Below are 18,322 nucleotides of genomic sequence, written 5' to 3'. Positions count from 1 at the left end.
TCCCCATGTTAAGTAGCTCATGCAGGGACCCCAAGGCAGAACAGGACTGCAGTGTGGGGGGCTGCCATGCTAAAGACCACATTCAGTGAAATCAAGTTACAGACAATGGCATCCAGGGTCAGACCCTGAAAGAGGTCTAAAATTAATAAAAACAAGAATATTCAAAAATATTCAATCCTTTAACTTTCCCATGAATGACATCCTAAGTCTTTAGAGCTGAACATTGGTTGACAGATCTAGTATTTCAGTATGTTCCCACTCTTTATCTACCAGAGAAACTAAAAATAAGTCGGATATTTAGTGTTAAAAATTTAAGTTCATGTGGCTGAAATGTTTTAAATGAAAAGGAACAAACGCTGACATCAGACATCATGGATGTATGCCCAAGTGTCAGAACAATTTCATTTACCCATAAAGCTTCTGGGACAACTGAGGTTTGATTCATGAAGTTGGAAAGTCACGTTCATAAGAAGTGATGGGTCCCCTCTCACCCACACCCTGCACCCCTGGGTACCTTCGATGAACACCTCGGCGGAGGTGCTGTCGGAGCCACTGGGGTTTGTGGCCAGGCAGGTGTAGCGCCCCGTGTCGTCCTCGAAGGCCTCGGCAATGATCAGGGTGTGCAGGTCACCCCCGTCCCAGAGGATCTGGATGTCCGGACTGCTGTGTAGCTCAGTCCCCTCACAGAACCATCTGCCGACCAACAGGAGTTGCAGGATGGGAGGGAGAAAAGGAAACAAGAGATTTACAACAATAAAGCACTGGCAAGAGGTGAGAGGCTGCGTAATGAGATGCTTGTTTGATAAAAAGAGACTCGAGTTCCTGATATCACTGAACACTGTTACATTCGGGACCATGAAATGCATGGCTAGACTGCTCCCCTGGGTCTTCATCATAAAGCGTCTTGTAATTTCATCAACCTGGAACGAAGGGAACATTATCAAGCTGGGAAAGCACCAGTTACAAACTGAAAGGAACACAAATTCCAAGGGCCTTATAAATTTTTATCACTAATGCCTCTTGCACCTGTTACAATTTCATCTACTGTTCTTCTCTAGAAAAAAATATGAAAGTGACAAGAACATGGTACTCAAAAGATGTGATATGTCCAGGGAGACTGAGGGGCACACTACAGCCCCGGGCAGCAGCATGCCTGCTGAGCTGCCAGCTGGGCAGATTAATAACCCCCACACCACTGCTATTTGGAGACCTTTCCAGCGGCACACCCAGTGGTGTGGGCAGGGGCCATGGTGGGCTGTGATTCATTCTTGCCGGTCTTACCCCTTTCCATCTGCTGGGTCTATGATGTGGGAGGCAGCAAGAGGCCGGACCATTTTCATGAGGGTTCCTCCTCACATGCCAAGCACCTCAAACTCTCAACAGGATTTTTACCAAAAAAATAAAATAAAATAAAATAAAATAATGAAGCTTCCCTAACCCCCTCCCCTCAAAATGAGATTTAAAGAAATATGAAGGAACATCCACCAACAACTAAAAGGACTGACAACTGTCCACTTAGCTCCTAATCAGCATTAGAGATTTTCTGAGTCTGAAGCTCTAGAAAATTCTTTGGACTTGGCCTCCTTTTCATGTCACTGAAGACTAGCCTTTTCTGCACTTAGACAGCATACTATAGATATCTATCTGTATTAAATCCAAAAGCACAGGTAATAAATTGAAGAAAGTAGGGAAAACCACTAGACCATTCAGGTATGACCTAAATAAAATCCCTTACGACTATTCAGTGAAAGTGAGAAACAGATTCAAGGGATTAGATCTGATAGACAGAGTGCTTGATGAACTATGGATGGAGGTTCATGACATTGTACAAGAGGCAGTGATCAAGAATATCCCCAAGAAAAAGAAACGAAAAAAGGCAAAATGGTTGTCTGACAAGGCCTTACAAATAGTTGTGAAAAGAAGAGAAGCTAAAGGCAAAGGAGAAAAGGAAAGATATACCCATTTGAATGCAGAGTTCCAAAGAATAGCAAGAAGAGATAAGAAAGCCTTCCTCAGTGATCAATGCAAAGAAATAGAGAAAAATAATAGAATGGGAAAGATTAGAGATCTCTTCAAGAAAATTGGAGATACCAAGGGAACATTTCATGCAAAAATGGGCTCAATAAAGGACAGAAATGGTATGGACCTAACAGAAGCACAAGATATTAAGAAGAGGTGGCAAGAATACACAGAAGAACTATACAATAAAGATCTTCATGACTCAGATATCACAATGGTGTGATCACTCACCTAGAGCCAGACATCCTGGAATGCAAAGTCAAGTGGGCCTTAGGAAGCATCACTATGAACAAAGCTAGTGGAGGTGATGGAATTCCAGTTGAGCTATTGCAAATTCTAAAAGATGATGCTGTGAAAGTGCTGCACTCGATATGCCAGCAAATTTGGAAAACTCAACAGTGGCCACAGGACTGGACAAGGTCAGTTTTCATTCCAATCCCAAAGAAAGGCAATGCCAAAGAATGCTCAAACTACTGCACAGTTGCATTCATCTCACACGCTAGTAAAGTAATGCTTAAAATTCTCCAAGCCAGGCTTCAACAGTATATGAACCATGAACTTCCAGATGCGCAAGCTGGATTTAGAAAAGACAGAGGAACAAAAGATCAAATTACCAACATCCACTGGATCATCAAAAGACCAAGAGAGTTCCAGAAAAACATCTGCTTCTGCTTTACTGACTATGCCAAAGCCTTTGATTGTGTGGATCACAACAAACTGTGGAAAACTCTTCAAGAGATGGGAATACCAAACCACCTTACCTGACTCCTGAGAAATCTGTATGCAGGTCAAGAAGCAACAGTTAGAACTGGACATGGAACAACAGACTGGTTCCAGACAGGAAAAGGAGTACATCAAGGCTGTAGGGGAGAAGGCAATGGCACCCCACTCCAGTACTCTTGCTTGGAAAATCCCATGGATGGAGGAGCCTGGTAGGCTGCAGTCCATGGGGTCGTTAAGAGTTGGACACGACTGAGCAACTTCACTTTCACTTTTCACTTTCATGTACTGGAGAAGGAAATGGCAACCCACTCCAGTGTTCTTGCCTGGAGAATCCCAGGGACGGGGAGTCTGGCAGGCTGCCGTCTATGGGGTCACACAGAGTTGGACACGACTGAAGCGACTTAGCAGCAGCAGCAAGGCTGTAGATTGTCACCCTGCTTATTTAACTTATATGCAAAATACACTATGAGAAACACTGGGCTGGATGAAGCACAAGCTGGAATCAAGATTGCCGGGAGAAATATCAATAACCCCAGATATGCAGATGACACCAGCCTTATGGCAGAAAGTGAAGAAGAACTAAAGAGCCTCTTGATGAAAGTGAAAGAGGAGAGTGAAAAAGTTGGCTTAAAGCTCAACATTCACAAAAGTAAGATCGTGACATCTGGTCCCATGACTTCATGGCAAATAGATGGGAAAACAATGGAAACAGTGACAGACTTTATTTTTGGGGGCCCCAAAATCACTGCAGATGGCGACTGCCGCCGTGAAATTAAGACACTTGTTCCTTGGAAGAAAAGTTATGACCAACCTGGACAGCTTATTAAAAAACAGAGACATTACTTTGCCAACAAAGATCCATCTAAAAGCTATGGTTTTTCCAGTAGTCATGTGTGGATGTGAGAGTTCGACCATAAAGAAAGCTGAGTGCTGAAGAACTGATGCTTTTGAACTGTGGTGTTAGAGAAGACTCTCGAGAGTCCCTTGGACTGCAAGGAGATCCAATGAGTCAATCCTAAAGGAAATCAGTCCTGTATATTCATTGGAAGGAGTGGTACTGAAGCTGAAACTCCAATACTTTGGCCACCTTATGCGAAGACTTAACTCATTAAAAAGACCCTGATGCTGGGGAAGATTGAAGGCAAGAGAAGGGGACAACAGAGAATGAGATGGTTGGATGGAATCATGGACTCAATTGACATGAGTTTGAGTAAGCTCTGGGAGTTGGTGATGGACAGCAAGGCCTGTGTGCTGCAGTTCATGGGGTTGCAAAGAGTTGGACACGACTGAGCAAATGAACTAACTGAACTGAAAGGTAATAAGACAAACCAGTCTGCTAGTACTCAGTAACCACAGAAACTATACTAAAAAAAAAAAAAAAGACAAGCACAGGATACTTAGAAAAGAACAGCTATGACTTTGGGAATTAAAAACCATTTGAAAAACCAGCCAATTGAGCAATCATGTAATGCAAGGCATACTGCTTTTGAGGCAGTTGAGAAGGGCAGTATTCCTTGATTCTGGGCAGTTGGTGATTTCCTGTTCCAAAAAGTCCTGGAGAACATTCCAGCCTAGAACCGTCTTCTAGCTGCTTCCTCTTTGCTCTCTCCACAGTCACAATCCAGGGCCTCACTCCCGAGGACTGACGGTAGCTTCAGTATCGCTCAACCTGCAGTCTTCTCATTGGCCTTGTCACGGCTGGCATGCCGAGGGCTCCTTCTCTGGCCCGTCAGGTGAGTGCATTTGGCCCTGCCCTGCATGAACCGCCCCCTCAGTTTCGGTCACTATGGTCCGCATTCCTGTAACTTGGGCCCGGCTTCTTCTGTCCCACTCCTGCAGCATCCTGCATGGATTGCTTGTTCCCCATGCAGCCCTCAAGCATTTCCTGCTTCCCCTCTCCTCTCAGGAGCTCTCTCCTCACCCTCTGTGCTCATCCCACCCTGGGGCTACTCTCCCCACAACCAAGTGAATGGTGCCTTCAGCACATTGAAGTCTCCAGAGCACAGGCTGGCTGGGTGCCCTCCGTGTGAATGGCACTGTGCTAAGAGCCAGAGGCCCTGGGAGGAGTCATGCCCCGCGGACTCTGGAACCAGCCAGAGTCTAGGTATCTGTATGGCACCTCAAGTGTGTTAACCATCCATAAAAAGATAACTGTCAGAGGAACAATGGAGCATGAAAAACCTGCAATAAAGGTTTAAAAGAAACGACAGTTATTCACCCTGGTCAGACCTGCTCCATGGGGACAGCTCGGCTGGCCACCCCAGCAGAGCGGCACCCTGATCTCGTGCAGCACACTGCCTACAGGCCCCCACCAGTTTCCCCATGGCCCTGAGCCAGGAAATGGTTTTCATGTTTTTAACAGTTAGGAAAATCTCAGAAGAATAATAGTTTGCGACACGTGGAAGTTACATAGAGGACAGATTGAGAGTCTGTAAGTTTGAGGAAGAGAAACTAAAGAACCTCTTGATGAAAGTAAAAGAGGAGAGTGAAAAAGCTGGCTTGAAACTCAACATTCAAAAAAAAACTAAGATCATGGCATCCAGTCCCATCACTTCACGGCAAATAGAGAAAGAGTGGAAACAGTGACAGACTATTTTCTTGGGCTCCAAAAGCACCACAGATGGTGGTTGCAGCCATGAAATTAAAAGATGCTTGCTCCGTGGAAGAAAAGCAATGACTAACTTAGACAGCATATTAAAGAGCAGAAACACTACTTTGCTGACAAAGGTCTGTCTAGTCAAAGCTATGGTTTTTCAAACAGTCATATATGGATGTGAGAGCTGGGCCACAAAGAAAGCTGAGCTGAGCAAAGAATTGATGCTTTTGAACTGTGGTGTTGAAGAAGATGCTCGAGAGTCCCTTGGACAGCAAGATCAAACCAGTCACTCCTAAAGGAAATCACTCCTGAATATTCATTGGAAGGACTGATGTTTAAGCTGAAGCTCCAATACTCTGGCCATATGATGAGAAGAGCTGACTCAATGGAACAGACCCTGATGCTGGGAAAGATTGAGGGCAGCAAGAGAAGGGGATTGCAGAGGATGAGATGGTTGGATGGTATCCCCGACTTGATGGACATGAGTTTGAGCAAGCTCCGGGAGTTGGTGATGTACAACAGGGAGTCCTGGTATGCTGCAGTCCATGGGGTCACAAAGAGTCAGACACGACTGAACAACTGAACTGAAGTTTTGGGGGCTCAGAGCCGTGCCCCTGCACTCACCTGGTGTCTGTGGCAGCCTTCACACTGCAGCGATACCTGGGTCGCTGGGACAGACTGCATGGCCCACAAATTATATCATTTTCTACCCTCTGTGTTGTTTCTTTATACCATTATTTGAGGCCTAATACATTTATGGCTTACTTTCCCATCCAGAAAATGGACTGTTTTTCTCTAATCCATAGGGTACTGTCACAGTCACAGCATCCTGGCAAAAGACTAAGAACATTTAGTCTTCTTTAAAGAGGAAGAGTTAACAGTCGAGTCTGTTGATTCTATTTTGACCTTAAAGTCATCCTCCATTAAATTCTTGTTGCAAGTACAGCTTAAGCTACAGGGTAAATACACAAAATCAGTGCAACAAAGGTGTGGGGGGGGTGGGGGGTGGGGAGATACAGCCCAGGTGTGGCACTCTGTCCCCTCACCCCCGTCCTAAGGCAGACGTCACTAAGGGTTACAGTGTCCTCAGCCAGTGAAACTAAGGATTACAGTGTCCTCAGCCAATGAAACGAAGGATTACAGTGTCCTCAGCCAGTGAAACTAAGGATTACAGTGTCCTCAGCCAATGAAACTAAGGATTACAATGTCCTCAGCCAATGAAACCGAGTGCCTTGTGGTGGCAGGTCTCACAGCAACAGAGGTGCAAGTCTGCAATGAAACACCCCTGCCATCCTCACCTTGGGCTCCTTCTAGAAAATACACTGGTTTTCCTCCAGATCCTGAAACCGCCTCTCTTCATTAAGAGTGGAGGGTGGACAGAGGGTTGGGTGCAGAGGCAGCCTATGGACACGTGACCTGTGCTTAGTGCCTGCTGCTGCTGCTGCTAAGTCACTTCAGTCGTGTCCGACTCTGTGCGACCCCATAGACGGCAGCCCACCAGGCTCCCGCGTCCCTGGGATTCTCCAGGCAAGAACACTGCAGTGGGTTGCCATTTTCTTCTCCAATGCATGAAAGTGAAAAGTGAAAGTGAAGTCTTTCAGTCATGTCCGACTCTTTGCGACCCCATGGACTGCAGCCTACCAGGCTCCTCCGTCCATGGGATTTTCCAGGGGAGAATTCCGCTGAAGGACGTCTGCATGTTTTCTCATCCCATTTCTAACATCTGGAAGCCACTTACTCAGTGGACAGGACAGTGCACTGGGAAATCAAATCCGACTATCTGCACACCCATTCTGTACCTCCAAGTCTCAGCTTCCGGCATACTACTAAGCTGCTAGTATAAAATCGGTAAAACCTTCCATACAAGCTCACAGTTAGGATGAGGAGATGACAGAAGATTTGGGAGCCGTGATAGCTTTTAAGAGCTTATCTGATACAAATTAATGGAAAGAGCATGAATCTTTAGTAACTGCCTATTACATGCTACATGCTTCGCAAACATGGCCTGGTTTTATCTGCCATCAACCTTGCGAAGTGGTTTGTTACTGTACTGAAGAAACAGGCCCCTCCCATTTATCCATAGAACACTGACAATTAAACACAGATTAAACTGTGTGTTTCAACTGTCTTCAACTGTATCTTTCACTGTATTCAATACTTTTAGTTTCCTCTTTCATCAAGCTTTTAAACCTATGGATAGAAACAAGCTGTAATGAGGTTTCCTGGTTCTTTCTTTAATCTTGATGCAGTCACTAAGCAGCTATGTAATTGCTACACCACAGCTGCTGAGGAGCGAACCTTGAACCTCAGTGAGCATGGTAAATCCCCTATCATAAGTATTTAGACTTGCTCAAGTCAGAGTAAGCCAGTTGAGACCGGTTGTCAAACTCTAAGGCCATAAACAGGGTATGAAAATAAGCCTGTATTAACTAAGAATAAAATGTAAACAGGCTAGCAGATGCAATCTCACTCATTCATTCCCTCATCAACCAATTATTAATTCAACCAGCAAAGGGCTCCCTGCACTTAAATTCCAACATAGAAGCTGACCACGGTACAGACAAATAGAGTCAAGGAATTAGATCTGATAGACAGAGGGCCTGGAGAACTATGGGCAGAGGTTTGTGACACTGTACTGGAGGCAGTGATCAAGATCATCCCCAAGAAAAAGAAATGCAAAAATGGAAAATGGCTGTCTAAGAAATCAAGGCTATGGTTTTTCCAGTAGTCATGTATGGATGTGAGAACTGGACTGTGAAGAAAGCTGAGTGCCGAAGAATTGATGCTTTTGAACTGTGGTGTTGGAGAAGACTCTTGAGAGTCCCTTGGACTGCAAGGAGATCCAACCAGTCCATTCTAAAGGAGCTCAGTCCTGGGTTTTCTTTGGAAGGAATGATGCTGAAGCTGAAACTCTAGAACTTTGGCCACCTCATGCGAAGAGTTGACTCATTGGAAAAGACTCTGATGCTGGGAAGGATTGGGGGCAGGAGCAGAAGGGGACGACAGAGGATGAGAGGGCTGGATGGCATCACCAACTCGATAGACATGAGTTTGGGTGAACTCTGGTAGTCGGTGATGGACAGGGAGGCCTGGCTTGCTGCGATTCATGGGGTCTGAACTGAACTGAACTGAACTGAGGAGGCCTTACAAATAGCTGTGAAAAGAGAAGCTAAAGGCAAAAGAGAAAAGGAAAGATATACCCATTTGAATGCAGAGTTCCAAAGAATAGCAAGGAGAGATAAGAAAACCTTCCTCAGTGATCAGTGCAAAGAAATAGAAGAAAACAATAGAATGGGAAAGACTAGAGATCTCTTCAAGAAAATTGGAGATACCAAGCAACATTTCATGCAAAGATGGGCTCAATAAAGGACAGAAATGGTATGGATCTAACAGCAGCAGAAGATATTAAGAAGAGGTGGCAAGAATACACAGAACTGTACAAAAAAGATCTTCATGACCCAGTTAATCACGATGCTGTGATCACTCACCTAGAGCCAGACATCCTGGAATGCAAAGTCAAGTGGGCCTTAGGAAGCATCACTATGAACAAAGCTAGTGGAGGTGATAGAATTCCAATTGAGCTATTTCAAATCCTGAAAGATGATGCTGTGAAAGTGCTGCACTCAATATGCCAGCAAATTTGGAAAACTCAGCAGTGGCCACAGGACTGGAAAAGGTCAGTTTTCATTCCAATCCCAAAGAAAGGCAATGCCAAAGAATGCTCAAACTACCCCACAATTGCACTCATCTCACATGCTAGTAAAGTAATGCTCAAAATTCTCCAAGCCAGGCTTCAACAGTATATGAACCATGAACTTCCAGATGCACAAGCTGGATTTAGAAAAGACAGAGGAACAAGAGATCAAATTACCAACATCCGCTGGATCATCAAAAGAGCAAGAGAGTTCCAGAAAATCATCTATTTCTGCTTTATTGACTATGCCAAAGCCTTTGACTATGTGGATCACAACAAAGTGTGGAAAATTCTGAAAGAGATGGGAATACCAGACCACCTTACCTGCTTCCTGAGAAATCTGTATGCAGGTCAAAAAGCAACAGTTAGAACTGGACATGGAACAACAGACTGGTTCCAAATTGGGAAAGGAGTACATCAAGGCTGTGTATTGTCACTCTGCTTATTTAACTTATATGGAGAGTATATCATGAGAAACGCTGGGCTGGAGGAAGCACAAGGTAGAATCAAGATTGCCAAGAGACATATCAATAACCTCAGATATGCAGATGACACCACCCTTATGGCAGAAAGTGAAGAACTAAAGAGGCTCTTGATAAAAGTAATAGAGGAGAGTGAAAAAGTTGGCTTAAAGCTCGACATTCAGAAAACTAAGATCATGGCATCTGGTCGCATCACTTCATGACAAATAGATGGGGAAGCAGTGGAAACAGTGGCTGACTTTATTTTTTAGGCTCCAAAATCACTGCAGATGGTGACTGCAGCCATGAAATTAAAAGATGCTTACTCCTTGGAAAAAAAGTTATGACCAACCTAGACAGCATATTAAAAAGCAGAGACATTACTTTGCCAACAAAGGTCCGTCTAGTCAAGACTATGGCTTTTCCAGTAGTCATGTATGGATGTGAGAGTTGGACTGTGAAAAAAGCTGAGTGCTGAAGAATTGATGCTTTTGAACTATGGTGCAGAAGACTCTTGAGAGTCCCTTGGACTGCAAGGAGATTGAACCAGTCCATCCTAAAGGAAATCAGTCCTGAATATTCATTGGAAGGACTGATATTGATGCTGAAACTCCAATGCTTTGGCCACTTGATGTGAAGAACTGATTCATTTGAAAAGACCCTGACGTTGAGAAAGACTGAAGGCAGGAGAAGGGGATGACAGAGGATGAGATGGTTAGATTATACTGTCGACTCAACGGACATGAGTTTGAGTAGACTCTGGGAGTTGGTGGTGGACAGAGAAGGCTGGCGTGCAGCAGTCCACAAAGTCACAAAGAGTTGGACACAACGGAGCAACTGAACTGACAGCGGATTAACTGGGTTTCTCATCTCACGAGAAAACTAGTAGTACAGAAAACAGAGAAGCAACCACAACTACAGGCATTGGCTCATCTAATGAAATTAGGTTTTTCCAACACATGGAAATAGGAACCGCTTCAAAAATCTCTAAAAATTGCTTCGTACTGTATGCTTAGTCACTCAGTCTCGTGTTCAATTCTTTGTGACCCCAGGGACTGCAGCCCAGCAGGCTCTTATCCCTCCAGGCAAGAATACTGGAGTGGGTTGCCATTCCCTTCTCCAGGGGATCTTCCCCAGCCAGGGACTGAACCTGGGTCTCCTGCACTGCAGGCAGATTCGTTACCACTGAGCCACCAGAAAAGCCCAAAGATTCATTGTAGCTCCTCACGTATAGATTCAGCTTGTTCTGGGGCTCCGCAACCGCGCCCCCCTCCGCATCGCGCCCCAGGTGGCGCTAGTGGTAAAGAACTTGCCTGCCAATGCTGGAGATGTTAAGAGATGCAGGTTCGATCCCTGGGTTGGGAAGATCCCCTGAAGGAGGGCATGGCAACCCACTCCGGTATTTCCTGGAGAACCCCATGGACAGAGGAGCCTGGTGGGCTACAGTCCATGGGGTCGCAGAGTCGGACACAACTGAAGCAAAGAACGCAAGGGGCAAGCTAAGCAGTAAGGTCCCTCGCTGGATTTTTCCACCTGGAGGACTGAATAGATTCATCTTGCTCTGGATAGAATACTTGGACTGAAATTAATCTATCAGAGACGGGATTATATTGATGGACTTCGTGAGTCTTGAAGTTTCCTTTTTACTCAAAAATGATTACAATACATAGAAAAAAAGGACTGCAGTATTTAAAGCTCTGTAAAATGGCATGTTTCTTCATATTATTCTGTGCTGGGATTTTGAAATCAACGATGTTTTAATATACAAATACCCGTACATTTCTTTTTGCTGCAAAATGTCTTTTTTCCAGCCTAAACATGGGACAGTGCCAGAAATTCAAGGTTCCTCTTATGGTACTGCAGGATGTGGGAAGACTGAAATTTGAGAAGGTGTTTTACCCAGAAAAGCTTACTATTTAATCGTTCACTTTCTATGTTTCAAGGGGAGGTGAGCTGTAAGCCTGACTTGGCCTGAGTATGATGCTGGCAGAGAGGGCCTGCATGTGACTGCAGCCCTGGGAAGCCTCTGCTTGGGAAGGGAGTGGGGAGGAGGAAAAGTCACATCAGGGGCACTGCAGCTGCTTCTGAGCGAGCGGCTGCCTTTGGGGACCACCAGTGGTTTCCGTCTTGGACAGCGTAAGGCTCACCTCCCCCGTTTCCTGCCCTTCTGCCCTGGGCATCTGGCAGCCAGCCTCAGAGCGGCACACTGCAGCTGGCTGTACGTCTGGGAAAGCTCAGAACACAGTCCTCCGAGACTGAGGAACAGTGCTGATCTTTACGGCAATAAATCCAACAGCTAAATGAGAGGAACTAACAAATCCACTGGCCAAGCAGAGTTTATACTTCTCAGCACGGGAGATGGATAGTTTATGTTAAAAAAACCCACATATGGCACCACTCAACTTCCACACTGACTAGTATCTATTCTGATAGTATCACTTACAAGGAAATATATATTTTAGGGACTGACAGTTTTTTGGGTTTTCTTATTTTTTGTACCACAATGATGTGCCACGGAAGTTTTCTGCATCCTGAATTTTAAACATGCAGTTTTTAAAAAGAACAAATCTGACTTATTAAACTTACAAAGTCTCATCAACAGATCTTGACTAATACCCCCCAACTCAGACAAGGAAAACAGTAACTCTCTGAAGTCAGTGAATTGAAACAGTGAGAGCTTATGAAATACACACCTTTAAAAATGGTTGAGTTATCATTTTCTCCTATAAACTTAGGCTCAAGGGCAAGACAAGCTGTGCTCAAAGACTTCTGCTTTGCTTCTCAACTCCACTGATCTGTACTTCTGAGAAAAGTGTGTGGTGATCATGTGCGGGTGCTCAACTGCTCAGCTGTGCCCGACTCTTTGGGGCCCTATGGACTGTAGCCCACCAATCCTCTGTCCATGGAACCGTCCAGGCAAGAATACTGGAGTGAGTTGCCATTTCCTCCTCCTGGGGATCTTCCTGACCCAGCCATCAAGCCTGAGTTTCCTGCACTGCAGGCGCATTCTTTACCCTGAGCCTCTTGGTAAGCCCGTCTGTGGGGACCACATGCCGGCCAGTCGGGCCCACAGCAGTCCCTTCAAGGCGCAAGCAGCCACATGGCCTTGTGGAAGCGCGTGTTGGGAGTAAACCAAGGAACCAGTTTCTTTAATGCTAACAGAGTGGAAATCAAGGGTGGGGAAGAGCCCAGAGACAGGAGTGGTTCTGCAATGACTGTTTTCCAGGAGCCCTTGCTCCCTAAGGAAGGGGAGTGCTCTGCCCTAAGGTGGAGAATCAGCAACACGGAACCAGCAACCTCTGCCCAGGATGAACCTCGCTCATGCTGAGCTCACAGGCAGGCTGGCCGCAGACATCCCATTTTATACATCTTCAGTTAAGCAGCAATTAACTTTTACAGAGCATTTTTTGTCTTGTCACCAAAGATTTCTTAATTCTTTACATGTGTTCACATGAACCGCAAGACACGCCATGTTTATTCTGTCGAGTGGATTTATAGGCAGACCAAAGTGAAGTTAGTCCTTGGCTAAATTTACTATGGCTATAATTTCATGACCGCCTAGCTCGAAGGCCAACAGCTAAATCTGTGTGGACAACAGATGTACTTTAACCTTATGGTCCAAAAGAGACCAATAAATAGATTGATGTCTTGAAATTTAAAGCGCAGGAAATGATAATAGATTCTGAACCAAATAGATTCTGAACCAAAACCAGACTCAAACCAAACAATTCTTACCTTTAATCATCACTTTGTCTCCCAAGATGGGAAGATTAAAAGAGAGGAGGACCAAAGAGCTCAGATAAAACAGAACCTAGAGAATGACCTGACCTTGTCTTGTTCTGACCGTGAGAGGTCGCCTCACGTCTGGATGCCGTGTGCAGACAGATGTTTAATCACAGTCCTGAGACACAACTATGAAAAAGGCAAGTGGGATCCACACCAAGTCTGTGAGCTGCCAGGAGCTGTTAAACTCTCAGGCTGCTTCTAATCAGTTCCACACTGTGGAATTAGTTAGAGGCTTAGGGTTGGCAGGCCGCAGTCCGGTTCTGGTTCCGCCTGGTCCATAGACCGGCCCAGCTGAAGGAGACCCAGTCCTCCTCTCTTTGGGGCTGAGTTTCCTTGTCTGGGTCTCCTCCTAGGTGTCCCTAGAAACTACTTCTGCCGCCAGTGGGCAGATACCATTGAAGAGGATTCTGGGGCCAAATAGGTTTTTAGATCACCAGGGGAAACGGAGTTCAACATCTGTCTTCACTACAGAACTTTTTAGAACTCTGGGCCAACGTGCACTTTCCAGACAGAAAGATGGCCGTCCTACTGGATCACAGAACACATGCTCTGAGGATCGGGCTGAAGGACCAGCGTGACGTGGACACAGACTGGGCTGAACTATCACTCGGTTCCCCACTAACTCTCCAACAGTGACATGAGGAACAAGAAGGGAGAGAGGCCCCCAACCCTCCTGTTGCTCATTCACAAATTCCCAGCTGAGAAAGCAGGTTCATCCTCAGCAGTTGTCTATGCAAGCACAAAGCTCAGCATGACCCGACAGGTCGCTTCAGAGCTACCCGCCTGGTAACTCGTGCTGCTGTTCCGAGCCTGGGAGCCCGGGCAGGAGACGCCTCACCAGACCCAGAGGAGCAACCTCAGCTGGTTCGTGCTGCAGGGCTGTGGGCAGTCGGTACCTGTTGCTGCATCAGGTCTGCATTCTGGAGGGAGTACAGCGGGAGGCGGTTTATGAGAAGCACATGGTGCTTCTGGAGTGGGTCCATTCCACACAAGGATTGCCTCAGAATTAGGAGACCCTGAGGACTCAGACCAAGGCAGGCACAGGGCAGCCGGCCCTCCCGCGTCCTCAACTCCACCCAGAACAGGTCACCCTGCTCCCACAGGGCCCGGAGTCGGTGTCTGATGAACAGGGCCATGAAGACCCTCCCCCGGCAGGGGCACCTGCCTCCCAAGGTCAAGGTCCAGAAGCTGTCACCCCCGCTTACCCCAGTGTCTGACATGTGCCTCAGCTTCTGGCCTTGATGGTGCTGGGGAGCCGGGGGCGCTCCTCTTTGGAAACGCTGCACCTTTAGGGGAGAAAGACCTTCCTTCTCTCTCTTGTCCCCAAGGAGCTTCAGGCAGATAGGGGAGGCAGCCTCCCACACCTTGAACCTTATCCCAGCCTCCGGAACCTCCAAGAGGCCGACATGCACCCTGAGGGGCCTCGGACACATGGAAAGCAGAGTGCGTGTGAGTTAAGTTCTTGTGCACGCCGGCCTGGCAGGGACCCTATGCACACGTGGGCCTGCAAGGCAAGCTTTCCCTGGGCTACCCTTGGCAAGGCCACCTGCCCCACACCCCAGTGCGGACCCTGGCACTCACCCTGCGTGCCTTCCAGCAGTGTGTGCAGAAGCCAGCTTACAGGGAAACAGTCAGGTCAAGAGAGGTCAGCAGTGTAGGAGCTCAGTGCTCACAGGTCAGCCTGGGGCCTGTGCCCGCCTCCTATCTTGTAACCCAGACCAGGATGCCTTCTGCACAGGTTATACACATACACACACACACACACCCCCAACCACTGTCAACCGCACAACCACCACAATCACAACCATGCACACACAAAACCTACACACACAATCACAAGTACTCACAGCCACAAACCCATACACAAGCACAGACTTGTACACACTCACAACTACACACATGCACTACACATAACCACTACACACACAACCACACATACTCATACACAACCACTCACAAGCACACACACAACCACAACCACCACACATACAAACACACATACACAACCACACACACTCATACACAACCACTCACAAGCACACACACAACCACAACCACCACACATACAAACACACATACACAACCACACACATGACCATATGATCACACACACTCATGCACAACCATACAAACATAACTACACATACACACATACACAAGCACATACCACTCTGGATTAAGCATCAGACACACACCTGGGATGGACTTTGGGGAAGAGCCTTTCACCCCTGGAAACACTGTGTCAGTTACCTGTCTGCGCCAGCCACACTGGTGACCCCTCAGGAGCAACTGCCCTCCTCCAACAAGCTGGAGCAAATACTGCCTCAGAGTTTGCAGAGACTGTTCTGTTCTCCAGGGGAGCCCCAGCCAAGCTCCAAGCTGGTGGAGCTGCTTCAGGGCGGGCCGGCCACACCTCATTTTATGTGGCTATCTGAACAACAAACAAAGTGGCAGTTTCCACTGCAGTGGTTTTCAGAGCAAATAATTGGCAGCCAGCATTTCATTCCAACAGGCTACATGTTTCAAAAATGTTAAAATTAATGTTAGGCTTGGATACAGACTAGAATCCTTCTCTTTGAAAACCAGATAGACTTTTAGAATGAAAAAGTTTTCAGACAATTAGAGCCCCTCTGCTGCTAAGCCGCTTCAGTCATGTCCGGCTCTGTGTGACCCCATAGACAGCAGCCCACCGGGCTCCTCTCTCCCTGGGATTCTCCAGGCAGAACACTGGAGTGGGTTGCCATTTCCTTCTCCACTGCATGAAAGTGAAAAGTGAAAGTGAAGTTGCTCAGCCATGTCTGACTCTTCGCGACCACATGGACTGCAGCCCACCAGGCTCCTCCATCCATGGGATTTTCCAGGCGAGAGTACTGGAGTGGGGTGCCATCGCCTTCTCCTTAGAGCCCTCCTTACAGCCACCTGCTATATTCCACCATTTAGAGTTTACATTCCGCCTGTCCCAAAGCTACTGTGAGCACACAACACACAGTTTGTGAAAACCAGCTTCAAAAGCACTTTTTCCAAATGCTTGGCAAAAGACCAATCAAGAGAAAAACTAAAACCAGTATAAGGTATTGGCTGGGGAAGGGAACAAGGCTTCAGCATATAATATTTACTAGTTACAGAACATGGTAACAGTTCCTTTGCTTACACAGCAAATAAATATGCATCCTTTGCAGTTAAAAACTGTCACTGCTGATGAGGTCTCTGTGTGTGTGCTGCACAGGACACACTGTGTTCTTTAACAGTGTCCTAGAAACTTGTGTGCTGGATTCTGGTTCTCAGAGCCAGGACGTGACTGCGCCATCAGGAGCATGTGACCTCTGGCTCCAGAGAATTGCGTGAGACAGGAAGAGGGACCAGAGGCCCCCTCTGTCCTTTCAAGTCTGTGCCTCATGAGAAAGCCCTTCCTCACTACCTAGCATCCCAGTGACTCATCCACACTGAGGAGACAGGAGCTCACCATGCACTGCAGACAGGTGCAGGGTCTGTCCGTCAGTCCATCAGTTCAGTCGCTCAGGTGTGTCCGACTCTTTGTGACCCCATGAACTGCAGCACGCCAGGCCTCCCTGTCCATCACCAACTCCCGGAGTCCACCCAAAGCCACGTCCATTGAGTCAGTGATGCCCTCCAACCATCTCATCCTCTGTTGTCCCCTTCTCCTCCTGCCCTCAATCTTTACAGCATCAGGGTCTTTTCAAATGAGTCAGCTCTTCGTATGAGGTGGCCAAAGTATTGGAGTTTCAGCTTCAGCATCAGTCCTTCCAGTGAACACCCAGGACTGATCTCCCTTAGGATGGACTGGTTGGATCTCCTTGCAGGCCAAGGGGCTCTCAGGAGTCTGCTCCAGCACCTGAGCTACACGTGAACGCTGTGTCACTCACGTCTCCTCTCAATTCCTTTGCTAAAAATAATCACACTCTCCCTTAATGTTTCATTGATCCAGCTTTTCCACCTTATATGAAGCTGGTCTTAAAAACACTTGCCCACATATGAGGTCAGGTCAATTTTTCAGGATCTGAAAAAGTTCCCAGAAGCTTCTTACGGCTAAAATGATTCCCTGTGCCCAGAGATGAAACTGACAGGTGTGAACTCCCGAGTTCCTTGTCATGAGATCTATTGATGCTGGAGGAATAGGTGGCAGGGATCTTATACAAGAGATCCGAGAACTAGACAGGTAAGTGGTTGGGAGATTAGGAAGACTGGGCCTACAGCCTTTCTCTCAGCAAACAATGGATCGGCAGCTGATGAATGAGAGTGGGCAAGAAGGTCTAAGCCTGCTGTGCTGAACACTGAAGAATGGCACAATCCTCTTGATTATGATACACTGAGGAGATTAGCCTAATTTAATCACAATAATGAGCCTTCCAAGTGCTTTTTAATTAGGATGGTTCACTGGGGATACATGAGCACATTCAGGATCCCCGCCCACAAAAACTCACACACGCAAAATGCTATGTTTCCTAGTTTCTAAACAGTTTGCACCACACAATATCTTTTAAAAAAACAATTTCATACTTTGTACAAAAATGTGGGTCAATAGGTGATATTAGAGTATTTCCTTTAAAATAAAGGCTTTCAAAACTTGGTCATATTCCTTATCTGTTTGATGTGTACTAGAGGCCTCCCCGGAGAAGGCAATAGCACCCCACTCCAGTCCTCTTGCCTGGAAAATCCCATGGACGGAGGAGCCTGGTAGGCTACAGTCCAAGGGGTCGCAAAGAGTCGGACATGACTGAACGACTTCACTTTCACTTTTCACTTTCATGCACTGAAGAAGGAAATGGCAACCCACTCCAGTGTTCTTGCCTGGAGAATCCCAGGGATGGGGGAGCCTGGTGGGCTGCCATCTATGGGGTTGCACAGAGTTGGACACGACTGAAGCGACTTAGCAGCAGCAGCAGCAGAGGCCTCCCTTGTGGCTCAGATGGTAAAGAATCCACGTGCCAATGCAGGAGATGCAGGTTCGATTGGGAAGATCCGCTGGAGAAGGGCATGGCAACCCACTCCAGTATTCTTGCCTGGAGAATCCCATGGACAGAG

At 46.7% G+C, this 18,322-nt stretch overlaps 1 protein-coding gene across 4 annotated transcripts in view; it reads right to left on the bottom strand.

Moving 5' to 3' along the window:
* The window catches only part of PALLD (palladin, cytoskeletal associated protein), a 377,075-nt gene that overhangs the window by 212,971 nt on the left and 145,782 nt on the right, over window positions 1-18,322 (bottom strand). For all 4 annotated transcript variants that reach the window (XM_052645047.1, XM_052645048.1, XM_052645049.1 and 1 more), the window contains exon 3: window positions 515-693. In XM_052645047.1, the coding sequence (XP_052501007.1) occupies window positions 515-693 (179 nt within the window). The remainder of the gene's footprint in view (window positions 1-514; window positions 694-18,322) is intronic.

This window comes from Budorcas taxicolor, chromosome 8, assembly GCF_023091745.1.
Source record: "Budorcas taxicolor isolate Tak-1 chromosome 8, Takin1.1, whole genome shotgun sequence".
NCBI classification, from domain to species: Eukaryota; Metazoa; Chordata; class Mammalia; order Artiodactyla; family Bovidae; genus Budorcas; species Budorcas taxicolor.
Note: the sequence above shows the minus strand (reverse complement) of the source record. Positions and strands in the feature narration are given on the sequence as shown.